Below are 13,951 nucleotides of genomic sequence, written 5' to 3' on the forward strand. Positions count from 1 at the left end.
TCAGTGAAGTAAGCGTAATGTCTGCACGAAAAAAGCAGCGCTTCCGCTCTTTACATCCGGGTCGTTATCAAACAAGGAAGTGTCAACTTTTAATTTTCATACTTATTTTTATTTTTTTATCTCTCTTTGAAACTCAAAACAATGAACACTTTGTTGCGGCGCTGGACGCTATGGCAGGTCCAAAAGTGGAGAGGTAACTCGATGAGGGACAATGAAAATCGATGTGCAAATGTATATAAAATGGCATTCTATAAGTTCGTATCTGTGTGACAGGGCTCCATGTCGGCACTCCGATGGTGACTTTTGACGTGAGAAAAGTTGAATTAACTCCCTTGGAGCAGCGAAAGCTCACTTTCGACTCCCACGCCATGGTGATGGAGCTGGCGAGTAGTGGTGAGGGAACTACTTGATGGGACAAGCCGATATTCACAACATTTAAATACTTTTCTGCCCACTCTAGCGGCCCGACAAAAAGCAATTAGAAATAAAAAAGCGACACCAACTTTTTATGGTGTTGTTTGAGACTTCTGGATGCCACCTCCACAAATGTTCCCGTGTGTCCAGACTGCAAATGAATAGCATGTCCTCACACTCCAGGTTTGGACAAACGTCAGGCCGAGCTCATCGTATCCGCTCTGGTGACGTTGACGACGGCCAACATGGACATCGTCTACAAAGACATGGTATCCAAGTCCCATCAGGTGGGGCAAGAGGCCTGGGCTCGGACGTTGAGAATGTGTTGCATTCACTGTCCTAGATGACAAATGAGTAAAATCATATCTCTCATTGCAGGAAATTGCGCTGCAGCAAATCATGGCCCACCTGGACGCCATCAGGAAGGACATGGTGATTCTGGAGAAGAGCGACTTTGCCAACCTGCGCTCTGAGAATATAGTATGACTTAGAAGCAGATGCATTACACGTTAGACGAGTGGTTGAGCGTAAACCTCTCTTTATTTTTGCCTCACAGAAGATGAAGCGAGAACTGGAGCAGCTGCAGAGTCGACTAAAAGTGAGTGAGCTGATGGGTGACGTATGTGTGTGATACAGGGAATAAGAGTGTATTTGTGCGTATATGTGTGTGGGTTCAGGAGGAAAGTGAAAAAGTCAGAGCGGAAACCAAGCTGGACATCAACCTGGAGAGAAGCCGCGTTTCTGACATGGTGAGTTTGCGTGGATGTGTGTGTGAAAGTGTGCGCGGATTTCACTAAGCTGAACTCCTCGTGTGCTCTCAGTTCACAGAACAGGATAGGAAACTAATGGAGGCCAACACAGAGTTCCATCAAAAGGTAAATGGGTGTTGGCCAGTGATGAGCACGTCTTTTCGTCATGCTTTTGAAGTTGGGTGTTTGAATCTGGCCTCTCATGTGTGGAGCACCCCAGCAGTGCTGCCTACTTTTTGGTATTATTATTTTTTTTTTTTGTAGTTTAACATCTGCTTGTTATGTTAACGTGCTTTAGAGAGCCGAGCTAGAACATGACAACATGGAGACTAGCAAGAAGATGGACCTACGGGTGGCTTCACTCAAAACGATCCTAGAGTCACTCAAGCTGGAGACCATTCGCTACCTTGCAGGTACCAGTTGTCTTTGATACCTACTATTTTAATTTTTAAATTTGTCTTAAATATTGCCGTTGGTATCATGTTTAGGATTTGTTAGAAAGCCTGTATATTAAGCGCTATGTGTTTGGTGTTTCTATAGCGACAGTGTTTTCCTGCCTCGCGATTTCTCTGGGGGTTTATCGGCTGTGGAGGTGAAAAGTGTGCCATCTTCATTTGCCTCACAAAATAGTTCCAGCTGAAAATACTTCTTTTAAACGTTTTTTTAAAGTGGAAGCTTCAGATATTTTACATCAGGATCATTGAGTGACATGGAACATTAGTTTACGGACTAATTTTTTTTGGAAATATGACATTCATGAGTTGCTAGCCATGATTTGATGAAGTAAAACTATGAGCAAGTTTTGTTGAGTAAATTGTTTTTCTTCCTAAAAAAAAGCACAGTTGGGTTGAATTATAGTATTTTTCCACCCGTTGAGATTAGTCAAATAATGCCCAGATTATCCAAGGTCTGTTCATCTTGGGGTGTCTATTTTTGAATATTTAATCCAGCACCAATTTTTTGGTGGACAAGGGGTATTTGAGACCATACTTTCATAATGAGACAAAAACAATGTTTAAATTCACCACACCTTTATTTTTAATTTCAAAATCAGAACAATTAAACCAAAGAACAATCACACAAAAAGTTTCTGAATCTTTATTGAAACCGAACACCGAAAAAATGGCCTGCAACTTTGTTGACCAAGTGATCTTCCATGGACCAATGGATTGATGCTTACCTTCATCGTGGCCATAAACTGAACCCGTGCAACTGCCCATCATCAACTCATGCAAATGAGGAGTTATCCAAACTACAACTTAGACCAGTTGTTTTCATTCAAATCACTGGTACACCAGAGATTCCAAAAATACTTTAATGTATAAATTAAATCATGTACACGTTGAGCCCGAAAATGAAAAATTCCACTTATCGAAGCAGCAGCAGTGTGAAGTGCTCGGCACAAATACCAAAATGTATTCAAGTTAAATCGCCGATCAACCAAAGACTTTTTCCTTCAAAACAAAGAAAAAGAGCAGCTGAAAAGCTGATCACAGTCTGTCCTCTTCTGATTGCAAATCTGTTAAAAGCAGCTCCTCTACTTTCTGCCTCTTCGCTGGTTGCTCGCCTTCACCCTCCTCAGGATCAGCTTCCTGCTTGATCGAGGCCTCAAAGGTGCAACACTGTGAATTGTCATCTTTCTCGGCCTTTATGAAGATGCCCAGTGGGTGTTCGCTCAGCACCTTGTTGGGCGATGGCGTTACATCCATGTACAAAGATGTCTGCGGGGAACGGTAGTGCGTCAGATAATATATTTTTTAGGGCAATATAATCCTTGCTTTTAATACTCACGTTTTTATAGTCTTCGAAACAGGAAGGATGGAAGTTCTGGGGAGAAAGGAAAGGTGGCAGAAAGTGAGGAGTCAGTAGGTGGTTTGTGTTAAAAACTGCCCGCCCTCCCACTCCCAACACACCTTATCGTCGACTCTAATGGCATTCTTGAGGAACCAGTCCTCCTCTTCCTCCACCCAGTATGTCTCGAAAGGCTCCTGGCAGATTTCGCACAACTGTCGACACAGCCGTGTTTTTAAGCGTTAGGACAAAAAGACTAAACACCACAAAACTAACAGGTTTTAAAAATTACGTTTCTTGAACTGTCCCCAAGAGGGTACAATTCATTTGTTTGTGCAAGGATCTGTTAAAAGCACCCTCAGTTACTGGCAAACTTGTATTTGCTTGTTCCATATCGATGGCCAAGAAATGTCTTCACGAGACCCACCTCTGCGACCTGATCTTTAGCGGCCTTGACACTCTGAAACTCCTTCTCTTTGGCCGCCGCCTGGTTCTTCTGTACCTCCTCCTCAGTCTCCTTCTCAAAGAACAAGCTCTTGGCTCGCTCCTCCAGGTCGGCTATCTCCTCAAACTCAATCCAGTCCTGGCAAAAATTAAAAAAATAAAATAAATAACACACTAATAGCCTCACTCTCTCCAACTGAAAGCCAAATAAAGTGGTTGATTTCTTACCGTGAGGCCGTAATACCAGCGGCGGTGCGTGATCTTTTTGCCGGCCACCTTGCCAGCATGGTTCTGCCTGAAGTGCCAGTCCAGGTGGTCAGCGTACAGGTCAGTCTGTGCGGCTGTGAACCTCATGCTGCACAAGCAGCACTGGTTACCCGAGTACAGTTTGGTCACGACGCTCTCGTAACGTCTGTCAATGAAGGAGTGATTGGGTTAAGCCGCTGAAGCCCTGCTAGAGATGATGAATGCATTGAAGACACCCGGAAACCATTTTAAATGGAACAAAATGTGTTGTGCATTTTGTTCAGTTTAAAACAGGACTTCTCAGAGCAGACACGGTTTTAGGACAGTAGTAAATACTGTTGTTTAAGTATAATTGTCAAAAAGCTCACTGTTTCATATCGTCGAGCTTGAAGTTGGTGAGGTCGGGGAAATCATCCTCCACCTCGTCCTCCTCTTCCTCCTCTACAGGAGGCGCCTCTGGTCCCGCTGAAGGTAACTCTGGGGGCAAGGGGACGGAGAGCGAGAAAAAAAGTTAACATTAATAAAATGGCTTTCCTTACTGGTTATAGTTATCAAAATGCAACGGAGAACAGTGGACTGACCGCACATGGGGGCTGTCGTTTCGGGCTGCGACCCTTTGATGATGCCGGTGGAGACGAGTTTGGAAAGCAAGTCGTTGACGTCAACCTGACCGAAGTGGTTCTCTGTTGGGGGCATTTGGGGGACTGCAGGGACACAAAAACATTGTCTTTTGTTAGATGCACTATGAGATACCATTTATGATGCTTTACCATCCCGGTACAATGAATGTGACAAGCAGCTTTGTGATATCACCTGGCTGTGCAAAAGGCGCTGGGTTCTGAGGCAGGAAAGGTTGGTTCATGTTCAACACGTTCACCTAAGAGCAAAAACCAGCAACGTGAGCGTGACAAATGGCAATAATTTCCAAATCTACTGGCTGGTATTAGTTTGGGGGGGGGTGCCGCCAAAGTAATACTATTATTGTGCTCACCGTCGGCTGCATGTTGACTGAAGCTACGGCGGGGTTGAAGAAGGGGTCAGCGCCCGGCTGGCTGAACGCAGGCCCGGGCAGGATGTTAAAGTTAGCCGTGGGCTGCAAGCTCGGCGGTGTGGAGAACGCCATTGGGGCAGGGTGGAACTGAGGGTTGATGGCGTCCGGGAATGGCTGCTGGGCCATTGGGAAGTTTTGATGAGGGGGGATATTGTTATCGTACATGGGAGGAGGCATCGGCCCCATCGGTATGGACGTGAACCTTAGGGGGCCCTGCTGGCTGGTTGGCCCGTCAAAGTGCGAGCCCTGAGGAGATAGGTCAAACCGTGGTCCCGGCTGGCCGGGTGCCTCATAACATATTGGAATGACAGAGCCTTCCAACCGCAATGCAGGGTTCTCAAAGGGTATTGGCCTCTGCTGCTGCAAGCCCATTGGTACAGGACCGGGACCCAGGTTGTTGTCAAAGCATTGGACTGCATTGTCAAAGTGCCCAGGGCCCGGTACATCAAACCTTTGGGGGCCCAAATGACCGTCAAAGCGACCCATATTGTCCGTACTTCTCAATGGTCCCTGTGGAATGTGTGGTCCGTTAAACCTCTCTGGCATGTTGTGATGAATGGGCCTGCCTGTGTGAAGACTCTCAAAGTGGGATTGCTCATTGTACCAGCCTGGAGGGTTTGGTCTCGACGGGCCCATGTTTCCAGGAGCGTCAAAGCAGGGAAGTGGGGGGCCACCTTCGTGCGGAGGGGTGTGTCCTGGGGAATTACTTGACTGATGAATATTAGACAACAGCGCACCAAGCACAGGCCCCTGGAGGATGGATTGAGGGGCGAGGAGTGGTTCGGAAGGGAGCGGCCCGTCATCTGAGTGTTCACTGTTGGGACTCTCAAAGCGTGGAACAGGGCTCATGTCCGCCATGTCTTTCTGGTGGAGCGGTGACAGGCGTTCACGCTCAAACACCGTGAGCGGAGTTTCCAGAGCACACGGGCTCGGACAGTTCCTGACAACCAGGCCGCTGGGGTGGGATGGTCCATCCAGACGCCGTGGGTCAGGATGCCTGGACTCGGCTGACGGGGCGTACCGCCGGGGAGCGTCATAGCCGCTCTTCTGTTCCTCACGTTGACGCTCAGTCAAGGGGGAGTTCCACTCTCTTTCGCCTGGAAAAAAGATGAAGCAAGAGCAAGATGTTACATCAGCTCATCAACTGTCTTAGTGCAAAAATCTTCCTCTGCTTCCAATTTGACTGATTCAAACCATTCCAACTTGAACACCCATCACTACCATGGGTGTCTTGAAAGGCGCTTAAAAATAAAATGTATTATTATATTATTACAGCACTGAAATCCAGCACAATGTGATCCAATGTATGGTGTACACTTACTGGACTCTCTGGGGTCAGCCCTCCTTCTGAAGCGAAGGCCTGGCAGAGATTTAAGCGCGGGGAACTCTTTGCCATGGTTGTATTCCTCTATCATGGGGGCGAGCGGAGGTCTGGATTCCTCGCGTTCTATGCTTCTCCTCTCTTCTGTCAACAAACAAACAAACTTTAGATCGACACATTCAAAATATTTTGGCGGCTGACTTTGTCAGATCATTTCTTCACCTTGATCCCGTGGTGCCCTGCCTGGTCCTTCACATTCCTCCAAACCATCCCAGTCTTCCCCGGCGGTGCGGTGCGCCACCTGCGTCTTCCTCAGCTTGGACTTGTGCTCAAAGTAAGTCAACTGAGCCTGGTCCAGGGGCTCAGGAGGTATGGCCAGCAATGTCTTCCTGGCAGAAAAGTTTGCGGCAGCGTCCCAATTTTCTGGATGCTGTTGCTTCTCCTCCTGATACTGGAAGAAGTTCTTGATCTTATGGGCCATATTCAGGAAGTCCTCCTGTGAAATCTCACCACTCTCCAAGCTCTTGCTTGCCTGCAGATATAAAATGCAAGTCATTATTTAAGTTAACAAACAACTACAACAAACCCTTGTATGTTGGCAATATTTTTAGATAAATTTGAAATCAACTGTCCATATAAATGTGTTAGGTGGACATACTCTTCTGAGCAGGTCTTTCTTGGACGCAGAGTTGAGGACTTCAGGTATCTGAAGGTTGGCGTCCACACTGAGACGGTGTTTCGGGGTACGGGGGGTGGTGGGTCGGGTTGGAGTGTTGTAGGTTTTGTGCCTCTGGGGTCCCTGCTTTGTGTGCGAGTCTCCAGGCTTAAGACTGAAAGTGCAAAGACATAGTTTTATTGAGAAAAGTACAGCTTTAAGGGTCAGCTGTCCACTAATTTAATAGCAGAGCTGACAATGGTCAAGATGAAGTTTGAAGCATTGAGAACAATCACAGACTCACTGTTTGTTCTCATCCCAGCCACTCCTCCAGCGGAGAGGATCTTTGGCCTGGTTACTGCCTCCGTCGTGGCTCCGTGGAGACTCTCTGGACTTGGAGCGGCGCTCGTCCACGAGCGTCTTGGAAGACGAGCGGCGCTCGTCCACGGGCGTCTTGGAGGACGAGCGGCGCTCACCCACGGGCGTCTTGGAGGACGAGCGGCGCTCATCCACGGGCGTCCTGGAGGATGAGCGCCGCTCGTTCACCGGGGTCTTGGAACGGCGCTCCTCCACCGGCTTCTTGCGCTCCCCCACCGGCGTCTTGCGCTCCTCCACCGGCAGCTTGCGCTCCTCCACCGGCAGCTTGCGCTCCTCCACCGGCAGCTTGCGCTCCTCCACCGGCAGCTTGCGCTCCTCCACCGGCGTCTTGCGCTCCTCCACCGGCGTCTTGCGCTCCTCCACCGGCGTCTTGCGCTCCTCCACCGGCGGCTTGCGCTCCTCCACCGGCGGCTTGCGCTCCTCCACTGGCGGCTTGCGCTCATCCACCGGCGTCTTGGAGCGCCTGCTCTCCACCTGGTTTTTCTTGGGCGCCGGTCGATCATCTCTTGTGTTCTTTCCATGCGCTGGTTCATCACCCCTGAACCTCCTGGGTTTTCCTGCCTTGTGCGATGGCGACGGTGATAAGGAGGTACTCCTGGTTCTGCTCTTGGGTGACCTTCTGCCTTTTCTCTTTGGAGAGTTCGGAGAGCGCGATTTGGACCTAGAGCGTGTGCGTTTTCTGGCATGTGTTCGGGCATTGCCGCCGACCTTCTCTGCAGACTCGCTGTGCTCACGTTTGGTCACCAGGCCGTTCTGCAGCCTTCCTCTATAGGCTTTTGGCACCTCGGTGAACCGTGCCGACTCATCTCGCTTGTCGCTGCATCTTTTCTTCTCCTTTTGCTCATCATCTTTGCCATCTCCGGCCTTGTCCAGGACACGTTTTTTCAAACGGGGGTCTTTCTTTGTGCTGTCTGTCGACTTGTGGCTCTCAACTTCAGGATGCTTGTTTTTAATCTGAACATTTTTAGTGATTGGAGGAGACTTTGTGTTGAGCTTCTCATCCTTTCTTGGGATGCATCCCTTTTCTGAATGAAGTGTTTTTTCAGCTGCTCGTTTCTCTGGCGTTACAACAGGCATTACTATTGTAGGAGGGACTTCCTTTTGCTCAGCAGGCTGCGCTTTGTTTTTCAAAGGTCCTGGGGGTCCTATGCGGTTCAGACGCGGGTCTCTAGTGGGTAATTTAGGGTCACTTGGAGGCTGAGGCGCAATCATGGGTCGAACCACAGGGGTAGGCTGCCCAACTGGCTTCGGTGATGTCACGAGCGGTACTGGGGTTGGTGTTAATAATGAAAATCCTCCCACCTGTAACATGATAACATTCTATTGTATCTACCTCACACTGACCCAAAGCAAACCGGTGGCAAAGACCTTTAAAGGCAAAGACCCAAATATGGTGTTTCGAATACTGAACCTTCCACTCTGGGGTAGGAAGGATATCAACAGCCAGCCAGCAGTTCTTTTTGCCCTTTAATAAATTTAAGCCTAAATAAAAATTGCCCCCTTGATAGGTCACAATTAACCACTTTGATGTAAATAAGCAAATAGTTTTCGCAATGCTTGCTTGCTTGAGACATAGCAGTCTACCATAACATGTATTTTCTACTCAGGTCAACATAGCAAACAACTAACAAAATATTAAGCACAAAACTATCAAAATAATCCTATTGGTTTGCCTACCAGCTGTGCTTTGGTCTGCTCCAGTTCCAGCTCAATCTTCTTCTGCTGAAGCTCAAGAAGCTGCTTCTGCTTGGCCAATAGCTGCTGTCTGATCATCTGCTCTTGAGTCAAGCTGGACTGAATTACTGGCGGAGGCAGTTGTGAGGGTGTAGGCCGAGAAGGGGCCTCCTCGGACTAGAGTCCAGGATAAGGGACAGAAATGACACGTTTAGCTGTAGAACAGAGTCCACTCCATCCGGGTACGACGAAAGGTAATTTTCCAAAAGGGTGAAACTTGTATGTCTACACACCTGTTTTAAAAACTTTGGGTTGACATGGATGCTGGCATTGACTGTAGGCGGCAGAGGCTTGATGGGCCACGCCGGATCCACAGAGTTGACACGTACGTCTAGTGCATACAGTTTCTTCAGAGGGAAAATCTCGTCCCATGTTGATCGCAACTTGAACAAACTCTTTCTTGTGTTCTCATCCACCTATGAACACAGTACACTGCTTTGTACACAGCTACTTGCAGCTTAACTGATAAGGTCAATAACAATGCAGCAATTGCTCGACAAAATTGTTAATATTGAGCCATCAATAACTCTTACTGCCAATAAAGCACAATATAGCAAACTAAAAATTAAAGTAAGCAACAATTGTGGCCGCTACAGGTGATTCGGTTTCAATAAATGGAAAGAGGCATCAAGAAGAACTGTACCTTTTCAAAGACACATATAAATGAAGTGATTAGGTTTTTAGCAAACACTGCGAGGTACTCTCCTCCAACATTCTTCACTATGGAATCCACTAAGTACAAAACTGGAAGCTTCTCAGCTGCTGGGGCCTAGAGCGATAGAAAACTCAACAAGTTTAGAACACAACAGGGGTTAGAAATAACATTTCAGAACAAACGCAAAATGCTCAACGGGGGAAAAATGCACAAATTAAGTCCATATGTTGTGGAGGGCAGGGTGTGGAAAAGGTGAAGATCCATGTCGCATCATCCTCAACAAGAAAAAATCATCCTCTGACAAACAAGTCAAGTAGTAGTTGATTCACCCCAGAGTCAATGAGGAAAAATGTCTGAAGGGGACATGGGGGGGGAAAAAAAGTATGTTGCATCCTTGAATCAGTTTACCTCCAGAGAGTGTTTCCCCATGAACCAAGCACTCTCTGTACTTTACCCTGGTGACATCAGTCTTCAGCTCCACACCCAATGACTTGTCACTTTGTTTTGCAGTCATTTAAAAAAACAAAACATTTAAAACCCCGACAATTACTCTTTAAAAAAAGTTCAGCTTATTTTGGGAGGCGTTTTAAAGCAGCTGTAACTCAAGTCTATGACTTAACCCTGCTGCATCTTTGGAATGTTGTTTAACAGCCAACCAGAGTAGGCTCAACATCGACAGTAAAAAGTAACCAGACTCATAGCAATAAATTACACTGGGAAATAAAAAATGACAAAAAGCACATTTCACATTTTTTATTATTAAACATTTTAGCCAGTCAAGAACAATTTCAAAAATTCACTCCGAGATAAAAGCAGGCGAAACGTGAGTGAAATCAGACTTGTTTTATGTCATGCGTCAAAATGCAAAGAATGAGAACTAAGGCAAGCTGCTGACTAACATTTACTTCACTAAAAGCCCAAAACTGTTGTCCAACTAACTTTTTTAAACTCCATTTATTACATTAACAAGACTGAGGAGGAGGACGGGTAAAAAAACACTGCGGTCTCAAGGAGCACGTTTTTATTTCTGGACTGCGAGAACACAGTGAACGTTCAAATACACAACTATAGAGGCAGAAATCCACCATAAAAAACAATGATTCTATTTACTTTGCTGAATTAGGTAATCATTACCTGTACTGTGCTCAAGGTCAAAGGTTGTTTGACAACTTAATGGAGGCGTTTTAACCTTTGAAATGCCGTATGAAATTAAATGCCAGGACTAAAATTGGATTGCAAAAATTGTTTCTTGCCAAAAGCATCCAGGCCGATGCTTCATAAATTTGTGACCTTTTAATCTATGGGGTTTTTTTTTAAATGACAGTCCACGCTATGCAGGGATCAACGCTCCAACTCTTCTCCAAAAGAACTACAAGGTTCGGGAGTGTATTCATGTGAATTTGTCCACAGGCGGACTTTTGAAGTCCAACATTAATGTTGGGCGTGAAAAGACCTAGCCCCAAGTCGTTTCAATGGTGTTCTATCAGGTTAATGTCAGGACTTCAGAAATGTGTTCCCAGAAGAATGGTGAAAATTCCCATAAACTCACTCCCAAACCTCATGGAACACCTTCCCAGAAGAGTTGAAGCTATTATAGCGGCAAAGGGTGGACCTATATATTAAACGGCAGGAATGGGATGACATTCAAGTTTATATGCAAGTCAAGGCAGGTGAGTAAATACTTTTGGCAAAGTAGCATCAATATTTTACAATATGAATATCGCAGAGCGCAATTTAAAATTCAGCTATGCCTACATTTTAAAGGGGCTGTCAGCCCCAAAATGTTCTTTGCAATTTGTTTTATGCACCTTCACTAGTCTAAACATGGCATTCTGGTGAATACTGTGTTTTTGGAATATTAGTTAAGCAGCAAAATCTGTTTTAAGTCACCTGACGTGGCGGCCATTTTGACACTTTGTGTCAACTGACGATGAAGTTGCTCAGGTTTTGAAGAAACAACCAATCACGACTTACCTGTCGTCTGAAGCCGAGTCATGATTGGCTGTTACCCAAGCAACTGTGGTGTCATTTTCGGTCGACAACAAGTGGCAAAATGGCCACCCCTTGAGATGGACAAAAAGGGCTGGATTTTAATTTTACTTCTTTACTCATGTTCCACAAGCACAGTATTAATCAGAATGGAATGTTTAGACTCGTGGAGGCGCACAGAACACATATTGTAAAGACCATTTTTGGGTGGACGTCTCTTAAGAAATCCGTTTACTTCCTACTTGACGATGTAGTGAAGGACTTAAATATAAATTACCCTTTAAATCGGCTAAAATCACAAGCCAGGGCTAAAACCGGGTAATACATTATATTTATCACATTCCGGGTAATACATTATATTTATCACATTAATTATAACATTAATTTCTGCTTACACCGACTGAAATATAACACCGACTTCCTGCTCGACGGTGAGCAGTGTGGAAGGCCTGTGAACGTCAAGACAGCGACGGTTAAGTCTTGGTGTAAATTGTTACGTGAACCAAGAGAACGACGTTAAATGTCACCGAGGACGTTAGTTGATAAAATTATCGTCGAAAACTCACAATCTGTTTTTCTTTTTATGGCGGACTTTGCTGCACTTTTGGACCACGAGGTAATCCTGAGTGAACAACCTTCGATTCACTGAAGTAACAACGCATAACTAGAATTTCACTTTTAAGTGAATACTATTTTTAACGCGTTGCTAACAGGGACGTCACCTGGTATGCGGAGATGAGGCGACATGTTGTCGGTAACTAACGCCCGACGCCATGTTTAAGCTAGCAAGCGGCTACCGTCGGCACAAACAATCGGCAATCATTTTAAACAAAAAGAATATTCTTATCATAAAAACCTTGCTTATTTGTGCTTCAATTATCGCGACGATATCCTTGGCGAAGTTGACGTTTTCCTCGGCCAGAATGGTCAGCATGTTGATGTGCGGCTTGCTGTTGAACGTGAGGTCTTCCAGCGAGGACTGATACTCTTGGCAGGCATCTTCCCTCGCCGCACTGTCGTCCATCTTCGACCGGGGGAAAGCTACACCAACTTTGTCGCGAGGGTACGCATCGAGCAGCAGGCAGTCCATTAACTCATGCGGCGAGCTGGTTTCCTCGCGTAATATCACGGCGAAAGAGCAAGTCTCCACTCTTTTGTAGTTTACAAGCGGCCTTAACCAGCCCTTTCTCCCCGCTGACGGCGACAAGAAAATGGCGTTGGTGACCAAAGACCTTTTTACGTCACCAGCACGAAACGTGTCAGCGCGTTTCGATTGGCTCGTTTCATTCAAACGGAAGCAAGTATTTCATTCTCATTGGCTCCTCCTCGAGAACAAGACACGCGAGACTCACCAATCAGAGTGGCGAGAAGTGGTGCGTGATTAATAGTTACGCAACGAGTGTCGACGCCACATGGAAGTAAATATTTTCCAAAATGAAAAAGAACAAATGTTTCAGCATTTGATAGAAAAGTACTCATAATTGTTGGTCTTTCTCAGTATTCATAGTGAGGAACACACGCGTTGAGATACATAGTTTGGTAATGCATGATGACTACCATATTACAATAAACACTAGCGACTGTTTTCTAACACTGATCCTTCTAAGTTTCTTTCCACAATTACTTGGATACCACTTAAATTGCATTTTTTGTTCTTACACATTGCCCCCTATTGACGGGAAAAGTGAAACACATTATCGCGCGAGACACGACCTATCGATGCATTTTATTGTACAAATGAAGTGACTTTGCCGCCTTAAAAATGACATGTAATGTCTTGTCACATCATAAATGATTAAGAATAAGCAAATAATAAGAATAATCTACCAAGATTATGGGGGAAATCTCGTGTCATAAAAACAGCACAATAATTATTTTAATCCCTACCATGAGTTCAACTGTAAGTGAGCCTCATATTTCATGAACCAGAAACACTAGTCTTGGAAACAAAAAAGATCGGTTGTTTTTTTTTCTTAATTTCAAGTGGAAGCATAGTCGTTTTTATTGACCCAGTCATGTTTATGAAGACTATAATCAGAGTTGTTGATGTCAAGGCTTTCACCTCAGTCTTTTGGAGAGCTACTTAATCATGTTTGAATTTTTGAAAGAAGAGTCTTCATCATTTCAATAAGTCCATTACTAACAAATGTTTCGTCAATTGCCGTTGTAATGTGTAGAAATTGAAGGAAAAAAAACAAAAGTTTATGTTGATGTATAGGAATGCCAAAATGTCCTTAAGGAGTTAGGCATGTGGGGCTTTTTGTAACAGTTTCTCTGAGGTTTTACAAGTTTTTTCAAAAGTTTTTTTTAATTGCATGGCTGGCCTTGTGTGTATATTAGACAGGTTGACAACTGACCTTGTTGTTGTTCCCCACACAAAATGACAATTTAAAGATTATAAAATAAAACATTAGGTCCCATTTGAGAAGCTTCACACAACTTAAAATGATTAAGGGTTTGTCGAGTAAACATCCTTTGATCAAACATCGCGGGCGAATGGTCCTGTCTTAAAAGGGGCATTGTT

General features: G+C 45.3%; 2 protein-coding genes across 3 annotated transcripts; one reads left to right on the forward strand and one right to left on the reverse strand.

Annotated features, from left to right (window-relative positions):
- Positions 1–37: 37 nt before the first annotated feature.
- ccdc90b (coiled-coil domain containing 90B) lies at positions 38–1,966 on the forward strand. Its single transcript, XM_052047554.1, has 9 exons — positions 38–193; positions 274–393; positions 598–701; positions 793–894; positions 971–1,012; positions 1,092–1,163; positions 1,236–1,289; positions 1,462–1,576; positions 1,704–1,966. The coding sequence occupies exons 1-9, from the start codon at positions 142–144 to the stop codon at positions 1,757–1,759; spliced, it is 717 nt and encodes a 238-aa protein (XP_051903514.1). The 5' UTR covers positions 38–141; the 3' UTR covers positions 1,760–1,966.
- A 211-nt stretch (positions 1,967–2,177) lies between these two features.
- On the reverse strand, positions 2,178–12,685 carry pcf11 (PCF11 cleavage and polyadenylation factor subunit). Of its 2 annotated transcripts, none has more exons than XM_052046533.1 (17): positions 12,284–12,685; positions 9,427–9,552; positions 9,017–9,199; positions 8,727–8,900; positions 6,976–8,351; positions 6,675–6,846; positions 6,239–6,548; positions 6,017–6,157; positions 4,636–5,792; positions 4,458–4,521; positions 4,226–4,348; positions 4,013–4,121; positions 3,627–3,810; positions 3,382–3,537; positions 3,077–3,169; positions 2,955–2,990; positions 2,178–2,884 (listed from the first exon to the last, which is right to left on the reverse strand). In XM_052046533.1, the coding sequence occupies exons 1-17, from the start codon at positions 12,515–12,517 to the stop codon at positions 2,654–2,656; spliced, it is 4,869 nt and encodes a 1,622-aa protein (XP_051902493.1). In that variant the 5' UTR covers positions 12,518–12,685; the 3' UTR covers positions 2,178–2,653. The 2 variants fall into 2 exon arrangements, with proteins under 2 accessions (XP_051902493.1, XP_051902492.1); XM_052046532.1 differs by having other exon boundaries at positions 6,017–6,160.
- Positions 12,686–13,951: the final 1,266 nt, after the last annotated feature.

Source organism: Hippocampus zosterae, chromosome 16 (genome assembly GCF_025434085.1).
Source record: "Hippocampus zosterae strain Florida chromosome 16, ASM2543408v3, whole genome shotgun sequence".
Taxonomy (NCBI): Eukaryota; Metazoa; Chordata; class Actinopteri; order Syngnathiformes; family Syngnathidae; genus Hippocampus; species Hippocampus zosterae.